The 22,415-nt window shown below is 42.3% G+C and overlaps 1 protein-coding gene across 1 annotated transcript in view; it reads left to right on the forward strand.

The window, feature by feature from the left end:
* The window catches only part of FMN2 (formin 2), a 267,533-nt gene that overhangs the window by 41,048 nt on the left and 204,070 nt on the right, over positions 1–22,415 (forward strand). Inside the window, exons 3-5 of the mRNA XM_015421613.1 lie at positions 6,816–6,963; positions 10,181–10,209; positions 12,704–12,853. Of these exons, the coding sequence (XP_015277099.1) occupies positions 6,816–6,963; positions 10,181–10,209; positions 12,704–12,853 (327 nt within the window). The remainder of the gene's footprint in view (positions 1–6,815; positions 6,964–10,180; positions 10,210–12,703; positions 12,854–22,415) is intronic.

The following is a 22,415-nucleotide window of genomic DNA, read 5'->3' on the forward strand; positions in this document are numbered from 1 at the left end:
TTTTTTTGGTTGTATGCTACCCAAAATGAGGCTAGTATAATTCCCTGTTGTTGTGTTTTTTTAATTAGCCAGTAGTTTGCTTTTTCACAATAGTGTCATCTGCTGTCCTATTAAAACATTACTTTAAAATCGTTGGCACATTTAAATTTAATTTATATGCATGTATGAAGTGTTAACAGATTTGCTTTATACTTACATTTAGGGATATTACCCACATGAATTTAGATATGAAAGTAATCTAAAAACTGATTTCTAGAAAAGCAGATAATTATATATATAATCTCTACTGGGCTTTCAGAGGCATTAGATCGACAAGGTGGTATGGTGTATGTTTCAGCAGCTAGTTTTTGTTTTTTGCATTGTTTCACGATAGTTTGGTGTAGTGGTTAAGTGTGTGGACTCTAATCTGGGAGAACCGGGTTTGATTCCCCATTCCTTCACTTACAGCTGCTGGATGACCTTGGGTAAGCCATAGTTCTGTCAGAGCTGTTCTCTCAAGGACAGTTCTGGAAAGAGCTCTCTCAGTCTCACCTACCTTACAGGGTGTCTGTTGTGGGGAGGGGAAGGGAAAGGCGTTTGTAAGCTGCTCTGAGATTCTTGAGTGAAGAGTGGGGTATACATTCAATCTCTTCCTCCTCCTCCTCCTCCTCCTCCTCCTCCTCTTCCTCTTCTTCTCTAAAATATTTTTTGTGAGAGTGGCAAAGATATCTAGATCACTGGGAGAAGACTGACAGTGCAATCCTATTGAAACCAATGGGTTTACACTGGAATAACCACATAAGATTGCACTGGTGTTCTAGGACTACTATAGTACAACTGCTTGTTTTGCGTGTCTCATCAGCAGCACCTTGTGATTTTGAATGCATTGGGACAGAATACAATATTCTCATGATTCCCAAAGATTGTTGATAGTATCTAAGACATGCTTTCAGGCCTAAATTCTCTCTAACCTTTTCTGAATTCTGTGTGATATAAATATGTCAGACTCTTAGCAGCCATCCAGTAGCAGGTTCCAAGCTAAGGTTCAGAAATATTTTCTACATTGAATGGTGCTTTTCCATAGCTTCTGAACTCAATGAAATTGCTGAGCGGTCGGGTTAGAACGGATAGAAGGAAGTACGTCTTCACCCAAAGAGTGATTAACACATGGAATTCACTGCCACAGGAGATGGTGGCGGCTACAAGCATGGACGGCTTCAAAAGGGAATTAGATAAGCATATGGAGCAGAGGTCCATCAGTGGCTGAGCCCATTGGGGCAGGCGGGATACAAATATGAAAAATAAAAATAAAAAATAAATAAATATTAGCCACAAAGTATAGATAGGGGCTCTAAGGCAAGTGATGCTCTGCAGTGGGAGGGCTTCTAATGTCCTGGCCCCACTGGTGGACCTCCTGATGGCACTGGTATTTCCGGCCACTGTGTGACACAGAGTGTTGGACTGGATGGGCCTTTGGCCTGATCCAACATTGGCGTCTCTTATGTTCCTATGAACTCTGTAGTCATTTGTTCTTTAACCCTTTAAATTTTTCCCTGCTATGTTTTGCCTATAGAATGATCAATACCTGAGCTATTGTATAAAGCTATTTTTAGCAAAGGGGGATATGCAGGAAAGTAAGCAGCAAGCTCTGCTAAGTGTCTGGAGAGTACAAGAAAAATTATATATTTTCTCCTAGAATGTATCTCGTAATTACTTCTCACTTTTGCCTGCCTGTGGTTTCCCTTCCCCTTCAAACCAATACTGCTGACTAAGGCTCCTTTTAACATCTTTGTAATCGGTTTGGAGGGGTCTGTGTGAATTGATTTAAAGTCCATTTCCATCGCATTTTGTTAACCATTTCAGGGTAGTCTTTTTTGTCTTAGGTTCTTTCCAGTGCTCTGGAGCATAAAGCTTTATGAGTCACCTGCATTGCATTAACTTTGTAGTAGCGATGCAGTTCACTGTGCTTTAGGATTTCAGTAGCTACTTATTTATTCATAAGATGAGTCTAGCTACGTCAGTAAGGAAACAAACAAGATAACGGCACGCCCAGAATTCAGCTTGGAGGTCATGTTCGTTAGTTCCTGGTAGTAAGTACCATTTGGGTTTAACTGTTAACAATGCAGTAGTTGAATGCGCACTTATGGGAACATAGGAAGCAACTGTTTTGTGAACCTGCATGGATAGAGGTTTGACTGAAAATTGAAACGGCTTGGGTAGAAGGAAGAAAGCAGTCTTACTGAGTAGGCAATGGAAAGGTATTTCCAGATTCTGCAGACACATAGTTTGCCTCACCCATGTAGGAGTGTTCTGCTGTTTTTAAAGGAGCAGTCCAAACTGCTGTGTAAAGGAATACTTAAGCAAGATTCCTTCTTTTGTCAGTATCTGTATATGCCAGGCATCGAAGCAACCCTGCTTCAGAAAAGGGGGAAATTCTCAGTTCCATTCTGATAAGTTGAAGTAGGCAGCTCTTTCTGAACAGGAGAAAAAAATGAACACTTCGATTACATTCAGATACTTGACTGTGGTAAGAGAAGACCTTAGGATTTGGAAATGTAAGAGATCCTTAAGCAGAGTAGAAAATGTAAACCTATTAGCTCACAAAATGAAAGCACGAAATGAAGGTTGAATGAAAGTTTACTATTTAGTGCCTGCTCCAAACCAAGCAATTTTTCATAAGGTTGTTAATATCTAAGAGTTACAATTACGATATTATCTGTTTTATCTGTTGTGTTTTAAATAATTGTATGATTTTAAGTTGTATTTATGTTTGTATGGAAGCCGCCCTGAGCCTGCTTTGTGCAGGAGGGTATAAATTTGATAGATAAATAAATAAAATTATTTCTTCTGTATCTTCAACTATGAGTACTGCATGCTTAAATAGTGTACATGGGTTGAGATGTTGTGTAAAAATATAGAAACGAGGAACTTTCCATGGGGGTATAATTGTTGCTTTTCATTTTAGAAAACATGATAGCAATTAGGGGAGAGGGAGCTGCTGAGCATATATATATATGAAGAATCCTGAAGCTCTCTTTTGTAGGAAGCCAAAGTAATTTGGATAATCTTTAATTCAACTTTTTAAAACCCTTTTCTCTACACTGAAATAATATACACATGATTGGTTTTCTTGTTATAATTAAAGGATGTTAAATTGCTTCTCCTTAAAAACTGAACTTGGGTTACATTCCTAGTCATGAAATTTACTGATGCAGATCAATAATTTGTTTCACCCATTCTGCAACATTTTGATTAAATACAAGTTCCCCCTTCACCATAAGAATGTTTTATGCAGCCAGTTATTACCAACTTTATTACTTCCCACTGTACATTAAAATATTTGGCATAAAATTATCTCAAATCATATTGTCCTTTACAATGTGGATCTCATGACTGCTTTTAGCAATCTCATGAGTTGTAGCATTATTGATACTTGCTTTTGATAAGGGAAACAGTGGCTGAGATTGTCACTGGCATATGGTGAGTCTTTCGCTGAGGTAGGGTATTTATAAACTAGATTTTACAATCTGCAAAATAGACAGTATCAGGCAGCAGTATCTGGAAATGTTTTTAATTTAAGATGCACACGGGACACGTCCCCCGCAGATATTTGATTTCTGTTTCTCTTAAGTATAGTTAGTGTTAAATGCCATCCTTATATGAAGAACTTGTGTACAGCTCATCGGAACTCCATAAAAAAGGGTATTGACCAACTTTGCTAATGCCATTTGTTTCATATGCAATAGAGTTGGTACCATCACGTGAAATGAAGAAATCAGATGCCAAATGCATGGGTAAAACTAGGTTTTATTAATAACTGCTCTCCATCAAATGTGAACTGCTTGCAGTTGGCAACCAGAATGGCAATCTGCTAACAGTAAACAGCCTACCACAGCTACCAGCATTTTGGACAAACCCAGGCCTGGCTCCAAACTTATTCATTGTAGTCTGCATTTGGAAGAGTGCCAAGAGGTGCTAAGTCTTCTCTCCCTCCCTCCAAATGCTCCAGCAGCTAAGAGCATCATGGCTAATACTTGACAACAACCCACTAGGGTTGCCAACTGCCAGGTGGCACCTGGAGATCTTTTGTTATTACAGTTGATCTCCAGAAGACCAAAATCATATCCCCTGGGGAAAATGGCTGCTTTGGAGGGTGGATTTTATGACTTTATACCGTGCTGAGGTTCCTCCCCTCCCCAAAGCCCACCCTCCTCAGGCTCCACCCTCCTGTCAGCTATGCTGCCATGGGGGTTGGGATGTTCTTTCAGTGTCTGTGTAAATGGCCTTCGCATTCCTTTCTCTCTGCTTTCTCTCCGCTTAGCGCTGAAATGCTTATCTCTAAAGAAGGAGCTGCGGTGGCTCAAGTGGTTAAGACGCTGAACTGCAGGTTGTGGAAGGTCAGTAGTTCAGCAGTTCGAGACCCGGGTGCCGCATGATGGAGTGAGCTCCCATCTCTAGTTCCAGCTCCTGCCAACCTAGCAGTTCGAAAGCAAGAAATTGCAAGTAGATAAATAGGTACCACTTCGGTGGGAAGGTAACAGCGTTCCGTGCGCCTTGGTGTTTAGTCATGCCGGCCACATGACCACGGAAAGGTCTTCGGACAGCACTGGCTCTTCGGCTTTGAAACGGAGATGATCACCACAACCCTAGAGTCGGATTCGACTGGCTTTCGAGCAAGGGAACCTTTACCTTTACTAAAGAAGTACAGGTGGCTAGCCGTGGGAGGAGAAATATTCCCAGCTTCGCATAGTAACGCTTGCTGGTTCTAGCCCGTGCGCGGGAGGGTGCCTAATTTTCCAGCGCAGTGGGGGGGGTGCATACGAATGCCCTATATTTCATTAGGTTCAAGAGGCAACTGCTATTCTTAACAGTGACTATGTTAATGCATCTATGGCTCTTCAATAAAAGTATCACCTTTCTAAAGAAGTGTGTACTCCGTTGTGGGCTATGGGTTCTGACATTCTGTTAAGAATAGTTAAGAATCCAGGGCTGGCAACCCTACAACCCACCCTGCCTTTCAAGCCAGTGATGGGTTGTTTTACAAATGGATGTCTCAGAGTGCTGACAGTTAGCCCTGCCTATATTGTAGCAACCTGTACTATTCCTGCCTACGTATCACAAGCTCAGGCCTAATTAAATTAAAATCCTGATCTCTCAAACAATGTGGAGCAGGCACAACAAGGCCCCTTTCTGTGGCAAGTTGAAGGGGACCCTAAAATTTCCTGATAGGCTCCTAAAAGGTGATCAACTAATTTTGAATTATTTCAACATTTATTTAGGAACCAATTGGGAAATTTGGGGGTTGCCAGCTTTGCAACAAAAGGCTGGGAGAAGGGGGTCGGCCTAAATGGCTGCTTCCAACAACCCTTGCCTTTGACAAGACTGCACAAGGAAGAATGGTCCAGCTGGACACCAACAGGGTTCTTGTGACTCATTCAGAATAGGACCCTTACTTGATAAATTGGGAACTTGATTATGTGATCCACTTTTAGGGTTGCCAAATCTTGAAAATGGACCGGCGGGGGAGCGTCCTGCCGGTCCGGGAGTTCTCCGCGGATGCCATTTGAGGGGAAAACTCTTTGTTTTCCCCTCAAATGGCGTGGCCCCAGCGTGCGACGTCACTTCCGGGTGACGCGCACGCCGGGGCGGAGTTCCCTCCGGGCCCGGATTCCCCGGCGTCGGGTAATGGGCCTCCGGGGCGGAGGGAATTCCGCCCTACCGGGGGGGTTGGCATCCCTATCCACTTTGCTAATTCCTTTTATGTATGTTTTTGTACATATGTGACAATACTGTGAGTATATCATAAGCTGGCACACTTCTCACTTGTGCAGAAATTTTGCAGTGAGATTTATAGCAGAATGCTAACTCTACTTTTTCAGTGTAACTTACAGTTTCGATGTAACTTTTATGTTACGGTGACTAGTCTTGCAAACTAAGGCAGAAAGGCACATGGTGCTACATTTAGGAGCTAAATACCTTCTCCCTTCAGCTGTCCCTCTTCCTTCAGACTTCACTCTTATGTTGGGTTACCAGCCTCCAGGTGCTGGCTGGAGATCTCCTGGGATTACAGTTGATCTCCAGATGACAGAGTTCTGTTTCCCCAGAGAAAATGGCCACTTTAGAGGTTGGATGCTATGGCATTGTACCCTGCTGAAGTCCCTTGCCTCCCCAAACCCTGCCCTCCCAGGTGTCTGCCCCCCCCCAAATCTCCAGGTTTTTCCCAACCCGGAGCTGGCAACCCTACTCTTATGCTGTAAAGATATCTTACAAGAAACTGCAGAGTTTATTGTTTGATATGCTTTGTGATGTCCTCACAATTATGATATGTTTACACTTTACAAAGAAGCACAGGTGGCTCCTCAGCAAGTCTGGGATTTCAGAACTTATCCTGCCTTTGTATCCCACATGGTCTGACACAGGACCTTTAGCTCTGTTCTACATAGTCTGGTGTCAGAAGTGGCCACTGCAGAAAATCCTACATTTTATATTTCATTTTAGGTATCAAGAAATAGGGCTTTATTAGGCTGTACATGCTTGCATGTTGCTCAAAACTTCCCTTTTGAGAGCTCTCTGCTTTTTCCAAATGCAGTTTAAAATTCTCCTGAGCAATCTAATCCTTGCATTGTGATTGGTACCCAAAATATTTGTGCCAGCTCTCTACGAAGTCCATGTTGTTCAATGGGCAAATAAAAAGATGGATTTTCCAAGTTGCTAATTCAGCAAATACAAAATGGGTAAACTAGATATTTTTTAAAAAATTCAGTAGTTAAAATATACATTTGGAAGCAGTATCGTAAAATGTTTGCATTTTATTTTTGTCTTGTAAATAACTACAGCAAGATCAGCTTTATACATGGGCTGCAGTCAACCAACCCACACATTCATCAGATTACATCGAAGGGCGATTTCCAAGGAGAATTCCTTCAGTGTGGCCACCGCCGAAGCCTCCAGATGAAGAGCAGACAGTGAAACATACAGAAAAAGGTAAAGCCTACAGATGCAAATGGAATATATTATTTACATTGGATCTAGTGTATCTTCAATAGTCTTGAAAATTAGACTGTACATAACACTGTGTTTTAATCCTGTGCTTAGAAGGCACAGAGTATTTTAGTCAAAATCTGGAAACAGGCTTGCATTTACAAACTCCAGGTTGTACATTATTTTATTGCTATTTCATGTGGTATTTACCCTTATGACTCTATAGTTCTTTCTTTTCCTCACTTATATCATTACTTTTCTATGCTCCAGTAGATTTCTCAGAAATCCAAATCTGCGTTCTAAGTAAATTGTGTATCTTAGGACACTGTTTTGATGCCAATTTGATATTTGTTTGTTAGGAATGTTTACTTAATATATCCAAGTGCTCATTGGCTTGTAAAGAAACATAAAAAGCCACCATAAAAAACAAAAACCCATGAAAACCAACCCCCTAATTTTATACTGGTGCCATTAAAATCCCACCCCAATGTTCATAGTTACAGCCTGTCAAAAATTCACCATGTCTTCGGTTCCCCAAGATTTTCCCAACAGGATAGATTTTTCACTGATAGCCCGCATGGAGGTGCAGAATTGCCTCTTTTGAGGAAGGTAATTCCAGAATTTTAGAGAAGACATGAAGGAAACTTGCTCTTTTTATTGGTATGAAATATTGGTAATAAATATTGATAGTAAGGTGATTTATTAGTGTGAGGAGGTGTTTCTCCCTTTGTCCATTTGTATACTGAATTCTGAACGTGAAATGGCTTAATTATTTGTTCCAAGAAAACTTTGTTTTAGGACAATAAAAATAAGATATTGTAAAGAGGAGACTATAAAGTGGTAAGCACCAGTTTTTAGGATTAAACTAAAGGACAGTTTATTAAAGGCACGGATAGCCACCAGGCTAATGTAGAGGGATTGGAAGTAACCTTATCATTGTAGTATCCAGGGAGAACAACCTGGGCAACTGCCTGAGGTGTCCAATGACACAATTCAGCTCAGCCTTAAACTGCATCTGATAAATCACTGATTCCTATTCCATCAGAGGAAGGCCTACTTAAGTTACAGGAAGGAACTTTAGGGTGGAGCAGGCCAGTTTGGTGTAGTGGTTAAGTGCGCGGCCTCTAATCTGGGAGAACCGGGTTTGATTCCCCACTCCTCCACTTGCACCTGCTGATGTGACCTTGGGTCAGTCACAAGCTCTGGCACAGCTGTCCTTGAAAAAGAGCAGTTTGTGTCAGAGCTCTCTCAGCCCCACCTACCTCACAGGGTGTCTGTTGTGGGGAGGGGAAGGGAAAGGAGTTTGTAAGCCGCTCTGAGACTCCCAAGTGAAGGGCGGGGTATAAATCCAATCTCTTCTCTTCTTCTTCTTCAAACTTTGCTCAGTAAAGTGCTGTACATGCAAGTGTTTTTCCTTATCTTCACTGTTCTTCTACTGCACTTTTGTGCTGAGGGACAAAACACCTAGTTGCCAAACAACCAAATGCAAACAATGAATAAATCACAACTTAGGAGAAGGAGCATCCTGTGTGTTTAAGTACTATCAAGTAGCTTCCGATTTATGGTGACCTTATGAATTAATGACCTCCAAGGTGTCCTATCATTAACAGCCTTGCTTAGGTCTTGCAAACTGAGGGCCAAGGCTTCCTTTATTAAACCAATCCATCTTATGTTGGGTCTTCCTCTTTTCCTGCTTCCTTCAGCTTTTCTTATCGTTATTGTCTTTTCTAGGGACTCTTGTCTTCTCATAATGTGACCAAAGTACAATAGCCTCAGTTTAGTCATTTTAGCTTCTAGGGAGAGTTCAGGTTTGATTTCATCTAGAACCCACTTCTTTGTGTTTTTGGTGGTCCACGGTATCCGTAAAACTGTCCTCCAACACCACATTTCAAATGAATCAACTTTTTTCCTGTCAGCTTTCTGCATTGTCCTGCTTTTGCACCCATAAATAGTAATAGAAATACTGTGGTGTGAATTATCTTGATGTTGGTTGCTAGCATCCTAGGGAAAGCTAAAAAGCATCTCTGCCAATGGCAGGGGTAACCATGTTTTGAAAAGCAAAAAAGAGGACATATTTCCCGACTATTTCCAACAAGTGATCACTATGAAATCTCCTTTTAAATACCCCTACTATTTAAGCTGTAATTATTGCTACTAACTAGGAATATTTCTAACCTTCCAATCCCAAAAGAGGACATTTTCATCATTTTTTTTAAAAAGCCCAAAAAAGGATGAACACAGAGAAAAAAGATGGCATGTCCTCTAAAAAAAGGAATCTGGTAATCCGGACAGCTAATCAGAACTAACATAAGGCCTAACCCCCATAAAAAGCTATCAACCAGTATGCTCTTTCTGTTAGACGGTTGAGATTCTATGCCTAACTGCCCCCACTGACATTCTGAAGAACAGGCCCTGGACAGGTAGAAGTCCCTTTCCCATAAGGGAATGAAGTTTTGTGAGATTCGGTATGATGTGTAACCTCTGCACCCCCATCCTCATGTACTTAGCCCTGGAAAATGGTTCGTGGGAACAGGGGAAAACGTTTATTTTCGAGCTATAAAAAGTAATTTGCTTCTGATAGATTTATTTGCACATCTTAACTGCTGCCATTTTAGATTAGAAATAATATCACTTATTCTGAGAGAACTGCTTTTGGAAAATCATCGAAAAGATTTCTGTGTATTGAACTGGCCTCTTCATATGACCTTTGAAAAGTCCTTTGTTTATCTTGATTATCTCTTCAAGCTTAATGTTCTTTTGGGAACTGCTTGTTAGTTATTATGGGTAGCACTGGTGCTGCACCCTGGAGACTGCTAGTTACAGAACTGTTCTTCTCTAGAATTGGTTATCAAGGCTTGCTAGAAGGTCTCTGAGGACTGTTAGCATGGTCTGTGTTTTTTCTTAGCTACTCTTATTCATTTTGAATCTTTAAATTTGACATTGGTTTCTCATGTTATAAGACTTTTGTCCCAGAATTCAACCTTGTTCTGAGAAGAAATCTATAAAACCTCAAATATAGTATCTGTAATAACCAACATAATTTCCATACAGTTTCAAATTCTAATATGGGAACACATTCCTTATTTCATCAGCTTTTAAATTCTTAATTTTTTTATCTTAATAACCGGCCCCTATGAATTTTTTTCAGTTTGGTGAGCCAACTGAAAATTATTCTAATCTGCTATATCCTTATTTCTCAAATTGACCTCATATCTTGTAGACTCCCTGATCAAACATGGCAGGCCTGAGGTAAGGCATGTTTGCTGGATGCTGTTACTTGTGTTAATCCAATAAAAAATCAATCACATTTGCACAATTTTAGTTTTCAATTATATTACTTTAAGCTGATGCCCAGTTATAGTTACTTCTATTTCAAATTAGACAGACATGACTTAGACCTGTTGACAGTGGAGACGATAGGTGGATGGCCCTTGCTGAGCTCTTGATTGAATTTTCTGAGAAGTCCATATTGTGAAGGAGATTCTGAGAGTTTTGGCAGGGTACACAAAAGAATATTGATTAATGTGTTCTTTAAGATGATTAAGGAGTTGGAACACCTTCCCTATGAGAAAAGGCTGAAGAGTGGGGCTTTTTAGTTTATAGGATGACTAAGGGGGGACATAGTAGAAGTTTATAAAATTATGCATAGGGTGGAGAGAGCTGACAAAGATAACTTTTCTACCTTTCACAAAATATTAGAACTCTAGGTCATCGAATGAAGTTGATGGGCAGTAGTTCAGGACATACAAAAAGAAATACTTCTTTACAAAGAGAGTGATCAAAATGTGGAATTTGCTGCTAGAGGATATAATGATGGCCACAGGCACAGATAGCTTCAAAAGGGGATAGATTAATGGAGGATAGGTCTATCTGTGGCTACTAGCCATGGTGACTCAAGAGAACCTCCACGTTCAGAGGCAGTAAAACTTTGAAATACCCGTGTGTTATGCCAACTTCTCCAGGAAATTCCTGGAGACCCAATCCAAGTTATCTACCAAGGAAAATTGGGTGTTTGTGGCTGTGCGTAAGTTCTATACCAGTCTATACAGAGGTCGGATGGCGAATGAGACGCTCGGCTATATCCCAGGAAGTGAGACAACACGCTAGTCCTTAAATAAATGTTGTCTTTACTAAAGGTTTCTGCAGTCATACAAAATCGGAATCATACAAATTCATACAAGCTCCTTAGTTACAATAGTACATCAGAACAATTACAGCATAGAAAATAACAAAAGCATCAAAATGGGGAAGACACAATGGGGCACGGCTATACTCATCTGAGGTCCAGCTGAGGAAGAACTCCCCTCCTTGGAACGCTGGGCAGCCGAAAGCAGCAGCTTGTGAACTCCAAGGCACACAGGTAGGACCAGCCAAACCACGTGTGAGCTCTCTGGGTCGCGACTCCCGGAGAACTTAAGTAGTAGAGTCACTTGTAGCACCTTAGTGCACTGCTATGGGAAGGGTGGGTTAACCAGAGAGACAAAGGAGAGTTTCTCCTTAAATAAACTCTTTTTGGGGCATGTGCTATCCAGCCATAAACTATCAAAATACTCTGCCTCGATATAAAAAAGGATGGATTTGCAAGGCCAGAGGATTTTGGGTCACAAAAAGACATGGGCCCTGGATGGGGGCATGGAATAGAGGAATCCTGATCCTATGCTGTCTTGATAAAAAATGTTTGCAAAGGGCTAAAACGATTATGAAAATCATACATATTTTATTAGCATATTATATTATTTTATTAACAAGCTTTGCTTTCAGTGTGCAAGTACAGGTGTTAGCTAAAGACTAAAACAGAATAGATTCTAAAAGTAAAGAGAGATGATGCTGTGTTTAAGGCAACATTTAATCTTTTGTGGCATCATGTTTTCAGAATTTTTTTATATATCCTTTGACAATTGCATTTCACCAGTACACTACACAGCAAAGTATCTTTCAGTTTGGCAATTATATAAAAGGTTATTATAGGGCTGGGAGCCATTTAAACCCTACTTTCTGCTCCCTGCAGTTTTTCATGGGGAGCAGAAAGCAGGGATTTTTAAACCATTTTTCGTGAGCTTTCTGCTCTTCATGAATTGTCATGAACTGCACCAAAATTCATGGAAGTTCTTCAGTTCATGAACATTGATTTGCAAACCATGAACTGCCCAAAATTCATGACAAACTTTAGTTCATCGGCCAGTTTGTGCCCATCCTTAATTGTGATGGGAAGGGGTATTAATGCTTTTAGCCACACTCCTTCTTCAAGGTTTTTCTTTCTGACTTTGTCCTCTAAAGTCACCTGGCAAAATTCATTCCTTGTGAATTGTTTTATTCTGGTACCAGTTTCTGGTTTGTGGAAGCTTTTCCATGAAATAAAGATGAGACAAAGTTGGACAAATCTGAATTTGGAGGGATTTTTTTTTTTTAGGGAAACACTGTTTTACAGTAAATTTTGAAGACATTTAATTTGTACTGAAATTATTGTCCTTTTTGTTCATCCACACTGTTATTGGCAAGTTTGGACATGTGATACGGACATCTGAATTTGTTTTTTTCAGCCAAGTTAGTTTGTATGTTTTATTATGCTCTTTGGAACTGAGTGGTGGCCTCATAGGTTGTTTGTTTTTCCTCTGCTCACTGTTCTATCCTATTATTTTGAAAAACTTTCTGGTTGTGGTGGTTCCAACCTGATTCAAAACATTTAATGCTATTCCAATATATACAGTATTTGTAAACTATAAGCCCTGTCTTTGATTTTCAGATAATAATTAACAATAAGAATGGAATGGATCCTAAGAAGCAGTTTATGGAACAGAGCTTCCATGAACCCATGTTTTCTACAGCCCTCTGCACCATCCCAAATGCTGCTTCTGAGGGCCAAGGAACCTTCAGGAGCAGTGTGGGATACAGTGTGAGGGGCTGCATCTTGAGTGGAAACTGGGGGAAATGTGCCCCCTTTTTTTGCACAAGTGGAATTTCTCTATGGTCACACAAGGGTGTCTTTGAATCCCACCTAATATATTCATGTCTTACTTTATCTTCCTCACAACCCTGTGAGTAGGCAACTGTAGAGGAGGATAACTAACTTCATGACTTCCTCTTTTCCTGCATGGCAAGAATTCTCTGTGTTCCTTTCATCATTGCCGCAAAAGCAGGGGTGTGCATGTTGGCAATGGAGTACGCCCATACAGGAGTTTTCTGTATACTTTCCTCTGTCATTTCCCAACATTTCTCCTCCACATGTGCTCTACAGCAACTCCTCACTGGTTCTCGGAAAGCATAGTTGTCATAGTGGCTGTGTGCATACGCTATAACAATTCTATTAAAACTAGAAATAGGCAAGTGGCAATAGATAGTTATAGTGCTGTGATAATCTATTGCCAATAGATAAACATAGTGTTAGAGAACGCTAAACATTACTGATTAAAAACAAAAAACCTTCAAAGCCCTCTGGTGGCCTGGCAGGAAAAATGCTGGGAGATGCCACTCATGAGGAGCAAACAGTGGGAAAACATTGCTGATGTGGGCATGGCTTTTGCAGTGCACACAATGTGCATTAGTCCTTCCAGATGGTATGCTAATGTGCTTGGACTGTGTTCTTTTTCATAGTGTGGCAGCATTGGAAAACAGCCTTTTGAGGATGGGGAAAAGGGAATAGCTACAGCTCAACTTTGGGTCCTTCCAAAAAATTGTTCCAGTTTGAAGCCAAACCAGAGAAATATCTCTGTATGGAAGTGTGCTAAGTGGGATTTATTTAATTTATTTATACACTGCTTCTCTATAGTGAGGAGGTTCTTAGCAGCCACACGCAAACTCTGTCCAGTGCTGGCATGTCTTACAAACAAACACTCACACTCTTTTTCTAGAGCTGGAGATTGAATTGTATGTTGAGAAGCTAGTGGCCTGCATGGATTTCTGTTTCATAAAGTTGATCTCAGTGTGGGTCTTTGTTAATGGTGGATGTGCTAAATGTTTTGAGCCTATGTTGTGTACTGTTCATGCAAATGCACTTTTTAGTATGGAGCTAATAATCATTGGCTTTTATGGTACATGGAAACAGAAGTAAATAAATTACTGTTCAGTTTGAGTAACTGTGATCATATTTTTACATGCATGCTAAAAGAAGATGGACAAGGTAAGTAATGAGGTGTATAATACAACTTCCAATGCGTTTTCTTCAGTTTTATGCAAACAAGAAGTGTAGATCAGTGTCAGTCAGTGACATGTATTCAGTGAACCATGAACCTCATGGAGTGGGACATTTTTGCTTCATCCCACTGAGAACCCTGAACTTTGTTTCTGGGGAGTTACATAGAGGGTAATGAGGGAGTCTGAAATGGGAAGGGAAAATTTGCAGGGATTGCTTCCCCTGTCTTGATTAGTTGGATACATGCTAATGTTTTATTCCAGTGGTATTAATCCTTGAAAAGTAGGGTTTTTTGACAGAAAATAGTTTAGATCGTAAGAACTTCCCCTGCACTCCTGTCTCCTCATAGCTCCCTGTGACCCTTAAAAAACTTCTTCTGAGGGCTTGGGGTTCATTCTAAATAAACTATACTGTAGCATATGGGGCTACAGTAAGCAGGTGGAATAGAATGAAATTGCCCACCTCCCTCTTATGCAAGTTGAAAGTTTGAAGGTTCCAGCCATTATCATTTTCAAAGGCTCTTGTTACTTTGTAGTACTTATTTTACAAGGTGTGTGAGCAAAATGTATGCTAGGATACATTTGCTTTTTGCACCAGAACTGTCACAAGATCTGCCCTGCTAACTTGTTGGATCTTCATTTCAGTAGTAGCATTAAATTGCTGAACATACTGAAACCAGACATGTAAGCATTAGAAAAGAGAGGGTTCTGATGCTCAAGTATAGATACTGTGTGTGGCCTTCTCTGTGTCCATCATCCTCTACCTCCTCTAGTTATTCACTAAGTAGTTATGATGCATGCAGGAATGGGATTTATATAGGGCCAAAGGAAGGGCTGTTAGTGATTTCTCTGGTCATCCAAATTTCATATGACAATAGGCTTTTTAGAGGACTAGAGGTACAAAAGAGAAGAGGAACAGAACTGAGGGGTTTTCCCACTAATCGTAACTGCCTAAGAAAAAGTCTTCCTGCAGCATCAAAGCAACTACTTTGCTTTGTGGACTAATCATCCAGTGCTGAAGATCAAAAACTCACCACTGTGAATGCTACCTAGTCCTGTTCTCCCCATCCCACAGATCTGAACTAAGAAACATAAAAAGGAACAACTCTTGTTGTGTTACCATTTACAGGGACAGTGATGGCAAGTGTCTTGGAGATACCGCACTCAATATCGCTTCCCCTACCTGTCCAGCACTATCTGTGAAACTCTTGGTGGACAAAGTGTTGCCTTCAGGACAGTTTCATTGAGCAACTGGGATTGTTTCCAAATTTGTTTTCCTTAAGGTGCCATGAGAGTGTATGATCAGAGACCAACTACCTCTGAGAAGAAAACTAATCTCTGCCTGTTGAAAGTGGGGAGAAAATACTGCCTAGATTTTTATGCACTCCCATTTGCCCCCAAAGTTCTGAAGGCTCCAATTAAGAACACTGCTCTAAGCATAAAAGACAAATGCAATTATAGCAGAGCATTTGGGGGGAAAAATTACTGAGAGGGACCAATATGCCAGTTCATCACAGTTCATAGAGTCCCAACCATAGACCCAAATTAAGCATACAAGTGGGGACCTGCAAGAAATTTGTGGGAGCAGCTATCCCATCCCCCTCACCTCTGCTTCTTCCACTCTCCCCCTACTTCTCTAACACTATTTTTACTTCCTGCCACCCTTTTTCTTACTCTCTCCCCTCCATGCCTGTCATTTCTGCAGCATATGTTACCCCATGCCCTCTGAAAGCTGTTAGGGTTTTTTTTTGTGTGTGTGTGTGGTAATAGAACATTTTATCAGCATTCCATTTAATTGCTGGGCAATTAAGGTTGCCCTATATGTTTTGTATATATTCAGAAAGATAACCCTCAGGTCTTATTGTGTTTCAACATATTTGAAGTTGTAATCTTCAGATTGAGAAGATGGTAGTTTAGGAAAGAAAAAACATATGTTGCATATGGTTACATGATTCTTGAAAAGTATGCACTTTAACATAATGCAGTTTGAGGCCCTCTCACATAAGGGCCAAACTAGATGTGATAAGTGTCCTTGTGGATACCGTGAGGACATTGCAGCCATTTTAAATTGATTTCGAAATGCCACAAGGTCCCAATCATGAGTGGGCATGCTGAATGGCACCCTTGTTCCCTCCTGGACCTTTTCAAACGCTGAAACAGCTGTGTGTGTGGGGTGGTGGTGGTGCAGCCATTTCACTACTTAATAAGGTATGTGTGGGGAGGAAATCTTGGCCTTGATGGACATCAGTGTTTTTTCAGTAATATGTAATATTCAGTAATATGTGCTAGAGTAACTTTAGGATCCTACCTACATGAAGTAGGTACCCTGTTTCCCTGAAAATAAGACCTACCCCCAAAATAAGCCCTAGCAGGATTTCTATGCATTTGTGGTATAAGCCCTAGTGTGTCTTCTTGAGAAAAAATAAATATAAGACAGTGTCTTATTTTCGAGGAAACACGGTACATAAATTAGTTTGCTCTGGAGCCATCCTTCCTAAGACAAAAATGTGTGAGCCGGAGGCTAAAAAACTGTGAGCTAGCTCACATTAAATCAGCTTAGAGGGAACACTGATCCCCACTGTCCCCAGGCTCCACCCCTCGAATATCCAGGAATTTTCCAGCCTGGAGTTGGCATCCCTGTCTCCTCCCCTGCAACTTCTACTGAGAAAAACTGTGGTCTTTCTCCACAGTGGGGACTAAAGCAATTGACATCATTCTTGCCTCTTTTTTATCCACACAACAATCCTATGAGGTAGGTTAGGCTGAAAGTATGTGACTGGTCCAAAATCACCCAGTGAGCTTCCACAGCAAGATGGGGGATCTAAACTTGGGTCTCACAAACCCGACCCTGAAGCTCTGACCATTATACTACACTGACTTTCATAGAATGGCTGCTGTTGAACAGTAGCAAGCAGCCAGGCCTAGGTCAATCATGCAAGTCAGGTGGTATCAAGTCACCCAGAGAGTGCTGCTAGGCCTAGGATTGCCAGCTTCCAGGTGGGACCTGGAGATCCCCCAGAATTACAAGTGAACTCCAAACAACAGAGATCTGTCCCCCTTGAGAAAATGGGTGAACTCTGTGGCATTATATCCAGCTGAGGCCTCTCCCCTCCCCAGGCTCTGCACTCCTCAGTCTTCACCACAGAATCTCCAGGATTTTCCCAACCTGGAGCGGGCAATCCTAGTCCCAGGCCTGGCTCCAAACCCCCTTCATACTGCAGAAGAAATCCTTCCCAATCCAAGATCCGGTTCTGCTTTTTGCTTCCTCCCTCTCCCTCTGTTGATGTGGTGGGGCCTGGAGTAGATCCCTGCGGTGGCCATTTCAAAAGGTATGGGGGGATTCAACCATCCCCAAGGGTTTGGGGGGTTTTTTCCCTGCAAACCCAGAGTTCCCTGAGTCTGTAATAAGATCTGTTGGGCAAGAGTCTGGCCCCTATCTGCAGAAATAAGTATCTGCACAGAGAGGGGACTGTTGCAAATTAAATATATATATGTAACTGGATACACAGGAAGAATCCCATCTATTGGCTAGATTTTGTAATACAAAAATACATCAATCACTTGATTGATGTGTCTGTAGAAGAACGATGAAAGTGTTAAAAGTTAAACATCATTTCTCAGAGGTAATAGTCTGCATTGGTAACGTTTGATGCCTATATTGCTGGTGGTGTATTTGGCTCAGGGCTAGGGTTGCCAAGTCTTTTGAACTCACCGGCGGGGGACCGTCTGCTGGCTCTGGGAGTTGCCTCAGGACCCGTGCGTGCACCGGCTGCACGTCACAGGAAGTGACGCAGGACGTAGAGCACGTAGGGGGCGTGGCCCCGATCGGCAGTGGGGAAACCATAGAGTTTTCCCTCTGGCGATCGGGGCCACACCCCCAACGTGCTCTACGTGGTTGCAGCACCTCCGGTGATGCAGCCACACTGCGCTACGGGGGCGGGGTTCCCCCCGGGGCCCGATTCCGTGGCGGCGGAAATCGGGCCTCCAAAGCGGGGGTTTACCCGCCCCCCACCCCCACTTGGCAGCCCTACTCAGGGTCTATTCCCTTGTTTCATTCCCAGTTCCAGTTTATAACTCCAGCCCATCTGTGGGGAATGGACCTCAGGGTGGTAAAGTTTGCAGTGAGTGGGTGCAGTGGCCTAGTCCTCTCCCTCACTCATGGCTGCTCCTTGTCCAAACTAATAGCCTCATCCAAAGAGGCACGTAATAGAAAGCATGGCACAGCAAACACAGGCTGGTGTGAATTGGTGTGAAGGAGCTCGTCTCTCCTTTTTCACGAGCTTCAAGTGGGTGGGAGGGGGAGGTTTAATTTTTTTACAGAAACTGAGCACACTGGTGAGGGGATCTAAACCCTGCCCTCTACCTTACTTCACAGTGCTCCATTTCTTTCAGCATTTTCCCCCAGCCCAGCTGACTTTCCATGTTGGAGACTGGCCAGAGAAAAATGCTTCAAGAATTGGAATAAGTCACGGGATGAGTGACTTATGGGTTCAGGGTTCAACCCATCTGACCAGTGAGTTCTGGCTTTGTCTAACAGTACCTCCCCTCATTTTTGTTACACATAAACCAGAGCAATTGCCTGCCATTATTTTGCTACTGGGACAAATAGCAGTTGGGGGAAGGATTTGTCTTGGTTAGGAAGTATGTGGAGATTTTGGGGGTGGAGCCTGGGGGGAGCAGGATTTGGGGAAGGCAGGGACCTTAGAAGAACATAATGCTATAGAGCCCACCCTCCAAAGCAGCCGTTTTCTCCAGAGGAACTGATCTTGGTTGTCTGGAGATCAATAATGGGAGATCACCAGGTGCCACCTGGAGGATGGCAACACTGGAGTATAGTGGATTTCATCTAAATGTTCCTGAATTAGAGATATGGCATGATATTTACTCATCCCTGTTCTCTTGCATCTCCTGTGGTCTACTGTGTGTGTTTTGTCACATAGAGTGATCCCTGCCTCTGTTCTCCCCCAGTCCGTCTTGGACCAAGTACGTACACTTATTCATGATGCTTACATGCCTGCCCTTTCCCGCTGATGAATTTAAGGCAGCTACCAAATGGGCAGTTAGAAAAGGTTATTATCATCCCTCTTCTGTAGAATGACTCCCTTAAAGAGATTTCTAATAATCTTTGAAACTGCTCTCCTTCGGTGAATATTTTTTGCCAATGCTCTCCCTTGTGGTGAAAGAGAGGTACTACCACAAAGCCCAAGAGCCCAATTTTCATAACTGGAGTGCAGCACAAATTTTGCACATTGGATGCTCACCAAGTTTGTGATCTAACAAAGCCATATAGGTAGGGTGAAATGGAATGCATGACAGGCAGTTTTTGGAGCTTTTACTGCAGCCACATTTCCATTATACATGTCCCTTGCCTCTGCATCTCTAATGACAACTGTACTTGCTGTGGGGGCTCAAGTGGTTAAGATGCTGAACTGGAGGCTGTGGAAGGTCGGTAGTTCAGCAGTTCGAGACCCGAGTGTGCCGCATGACGGAGTGAGCTCCTGTCTCTGGTCCCAGCTCCTGCCAACCTAGCAGTTTGAAAGCAAGAAATTGCAAGTAGATAAATAGGTACTGCTTCAGTGGGAAGGTAACAGTGTTCCGTGCGCCTTGGCGTCTAGTCGTGCCAGCCACATGACCACGGAAACGTCTTTGGACAGCGCTGGCTCTTCGGCTTGGAAACAGAGATGAGCACCGCATCCCTAGAGTGAGATTCGACTGGCTTTCGAGCAAGGGAAACCTTTACCTTTACCTAAAGCTTCTAACATATAAGCAAAAGCAGGGGGGAAGAATTGTTTTGTAGACTCTTACAACTCTTATTAAGATGATCAGATGCACTGTTCCATGTGGGCTGGCTATTTCCAAAGCTGTTTCTTCTGTATCAGATTATCTAACAATGTCCCCAGAGGAAAAGGTACTGCTTATATCCTGACTTGATGACTGGACAAACCCTTAACTGCTAAGTAAATTTGAAGAGGTGTGTTGGGTAGTATAGAGAGACAAAAAGTGGGTGCGTGATCTGCTTAATATTGAATCAGACCTTTGGTCTGCCTGTGTACGTACTGTTACTAGAAATTCTCCAGGATAACTGGCAGGAAATCTTTCCCAGCCCTGCTTCCCGGTACTCTTTTTTTTTTTAATGGACTGAATTGATTATCTTTTGCCCACAAAACATGTGCTGTTACACTGTAACATGGTCTCTACTCAAGAGGGCGCTATTTTAAAGTGTGTGTTTGTGTGTTTAAGGAGCTGCGGTGGCTCAAGTGGTTAAGACGCTGAACTGCAGGCTGTGGAAGGTCGGTAGTTCAGCAGTTCGAGACCCGAGTGTGCCGCATGACGGAGTGAGCTCCTGTCTCTAGTTCCAGCTCCTGACAACCTAGCAGTTCGAAAGCAAGAAATTGCAAGTAGATAAATAGGTACCACTTCAGTGGGAAGGTAACAGTGTTCCATGTGCCTTGGTGTTTAGTCATGCTGGCCACATGACCACAGAAATGTCTTCGGACAGCACTGGCTCTTCGGCTTTGAAACGGAGATGAGCACCGCAACCCTAGAGTTGGGTTCGACTGGCTTTTGAGCAAGGGAACCTTTACCTTTACCTTTGTGTGTTTAACATGGCACCTCTAACCAAACAGAGTCATTTTAGCTGTTAGCCACAAGTTTTGAGCACTGTACTGCCACACATCTGCCATCCAGGCAAGGCTGCAAAATGACATTGCAATGCTTGGTTCTCTGGATGAAGTTGGGAGCTGCGGCTGTCAGACTGTCCATAGAGCATTATCATGCAGGAAATGTTAAATGAGTCACCGCATGTTAAAGATGTTATGTGATTCTGCCAGAAGCTGACAGATTCATACTATCTTCACACCCATTTTTTAAAAAATAACTAAAAATTTGACTGATACAAATATGCAAATTTTATTCAGAAGCAGGGTTGAATAATGTCTATGCCTTGACATAGTAGTCAGATTCTTTATTTCAAGAAGCTTTGCTGCTTCAAATAATTAACAAAAACAAACCTTTATTATGTATTTCCCAGAATTGGAAGACGCTACAGTGGAAACAGAGACAGAACACACGGAGGATGTTCAGGTACAGGTGAGGTCTATGAATACTTACTATTTTAAACTAGTGATCTCTCTCAGCCCTTTGACAGTGTTTCTTCAATTTCTGTAGGTTGATGGGAAATGTTATATTAATTATACAAGGCACTTTAATGTTTCTTGCATCCTTCTGGAGAGGCTGGCTGATTGGGAGTGGAGGGCACCACCCTCTGGTGGTTCTGCTCTTACTTGGCTGACTGATTCCAGAAGATGGTGTTGGAGGAGGAGGCCTGCCACTGGGAGAGATTGTCCATGGATTTGAAGTGTGGGACCACCAATATGCCGATGATACCCAGCTGTTTCTCCTTATCAGTTGAGTAGGGTTTGTCTGTAGAAATCCTGAACAGGTACCTGGAGAAGGTAACTTGAAAGGGTAATTGAAAGACTGTCTCCATGCATATTGAATGAGAGCCAGTAAAACTGGAGATGTTCCCAGACAAGACTTAGGTACTGTTGGTCAACAACGAAGCTATTCAAAGACTCAGCCTGTTGTGGAGGAGACTGCACTCTTGCTGAAGGGGCAAGGTCATAGCTTGGGAGTGCTGCTGGATCCTGGCCTACAGCGTTACCCTAACTGTTATACTTGCCAGTTCCATAACATGCAAAGCATCCTCCACACATGTAGGGTCAGACTGTGTTCCACTGGAGCAGTTATTTTGGGACCAAACAGTCTAGGTCACAATATGGTATAGCACTGCAGTGATGAAGGAAAAATGAAATGAAGAGAGAGAGTCACAAATGAAACCAGCTATGAAGCAAGGGATGAAGATCCATGAACCAAATGAGGTTCAGTGATACAGCAAGGAGGATGAAGGGCTGGTTAATAAGCCAACCATAAAGCCAGAGAAGGAGGCTTAGGTGCAGGATCAGCTACAAAGTTGGAAGGGTTTGAGATGCCCTGTTTATGGGTTTGGGAGGATGAGGTACAAAGAAGTGGACAGTGGGATGATTTCGGTGGAGCAAGTGAGTTACCAGAATGATAGTTTAATGACATTTCCCTGGGTCTGGGATTGAATTACCGGGATAGGCTGTATAGTGAGGATGGTTCTATAACCTCAAGTTATTATCTAGCAAACTTGAGTCAGTGGCTCCTGGGTTTGAGGTATGGAGCTTGTGGTGGCTGAGGACACAAAGGCCTTTAATCAATGTGCCATGGAATGGAGCATTCCAGTAAGTGAGTTACTTCCCCCTGAGAGCATCCAGAGGAAATTCCTGCTAGGTCAGGGACCCCCA

This window comes from Gekko japonicus, unplaced genomic scaffold (assembly GCF_001447785.1).
Source record: "Gekko japonicus isolate JY-2015 unplaced genomic scaffold, Gekko_japonicus_V1.1 scaffold378, whole genome shotgun sequence".
In the NCBI taxonomy this organism is placed as follows: Eukaryota; Metazoa; Chordata; class Lepidosauria; order Squamata; family Gekkonidae; genus Gekko; species Gekko japonicus.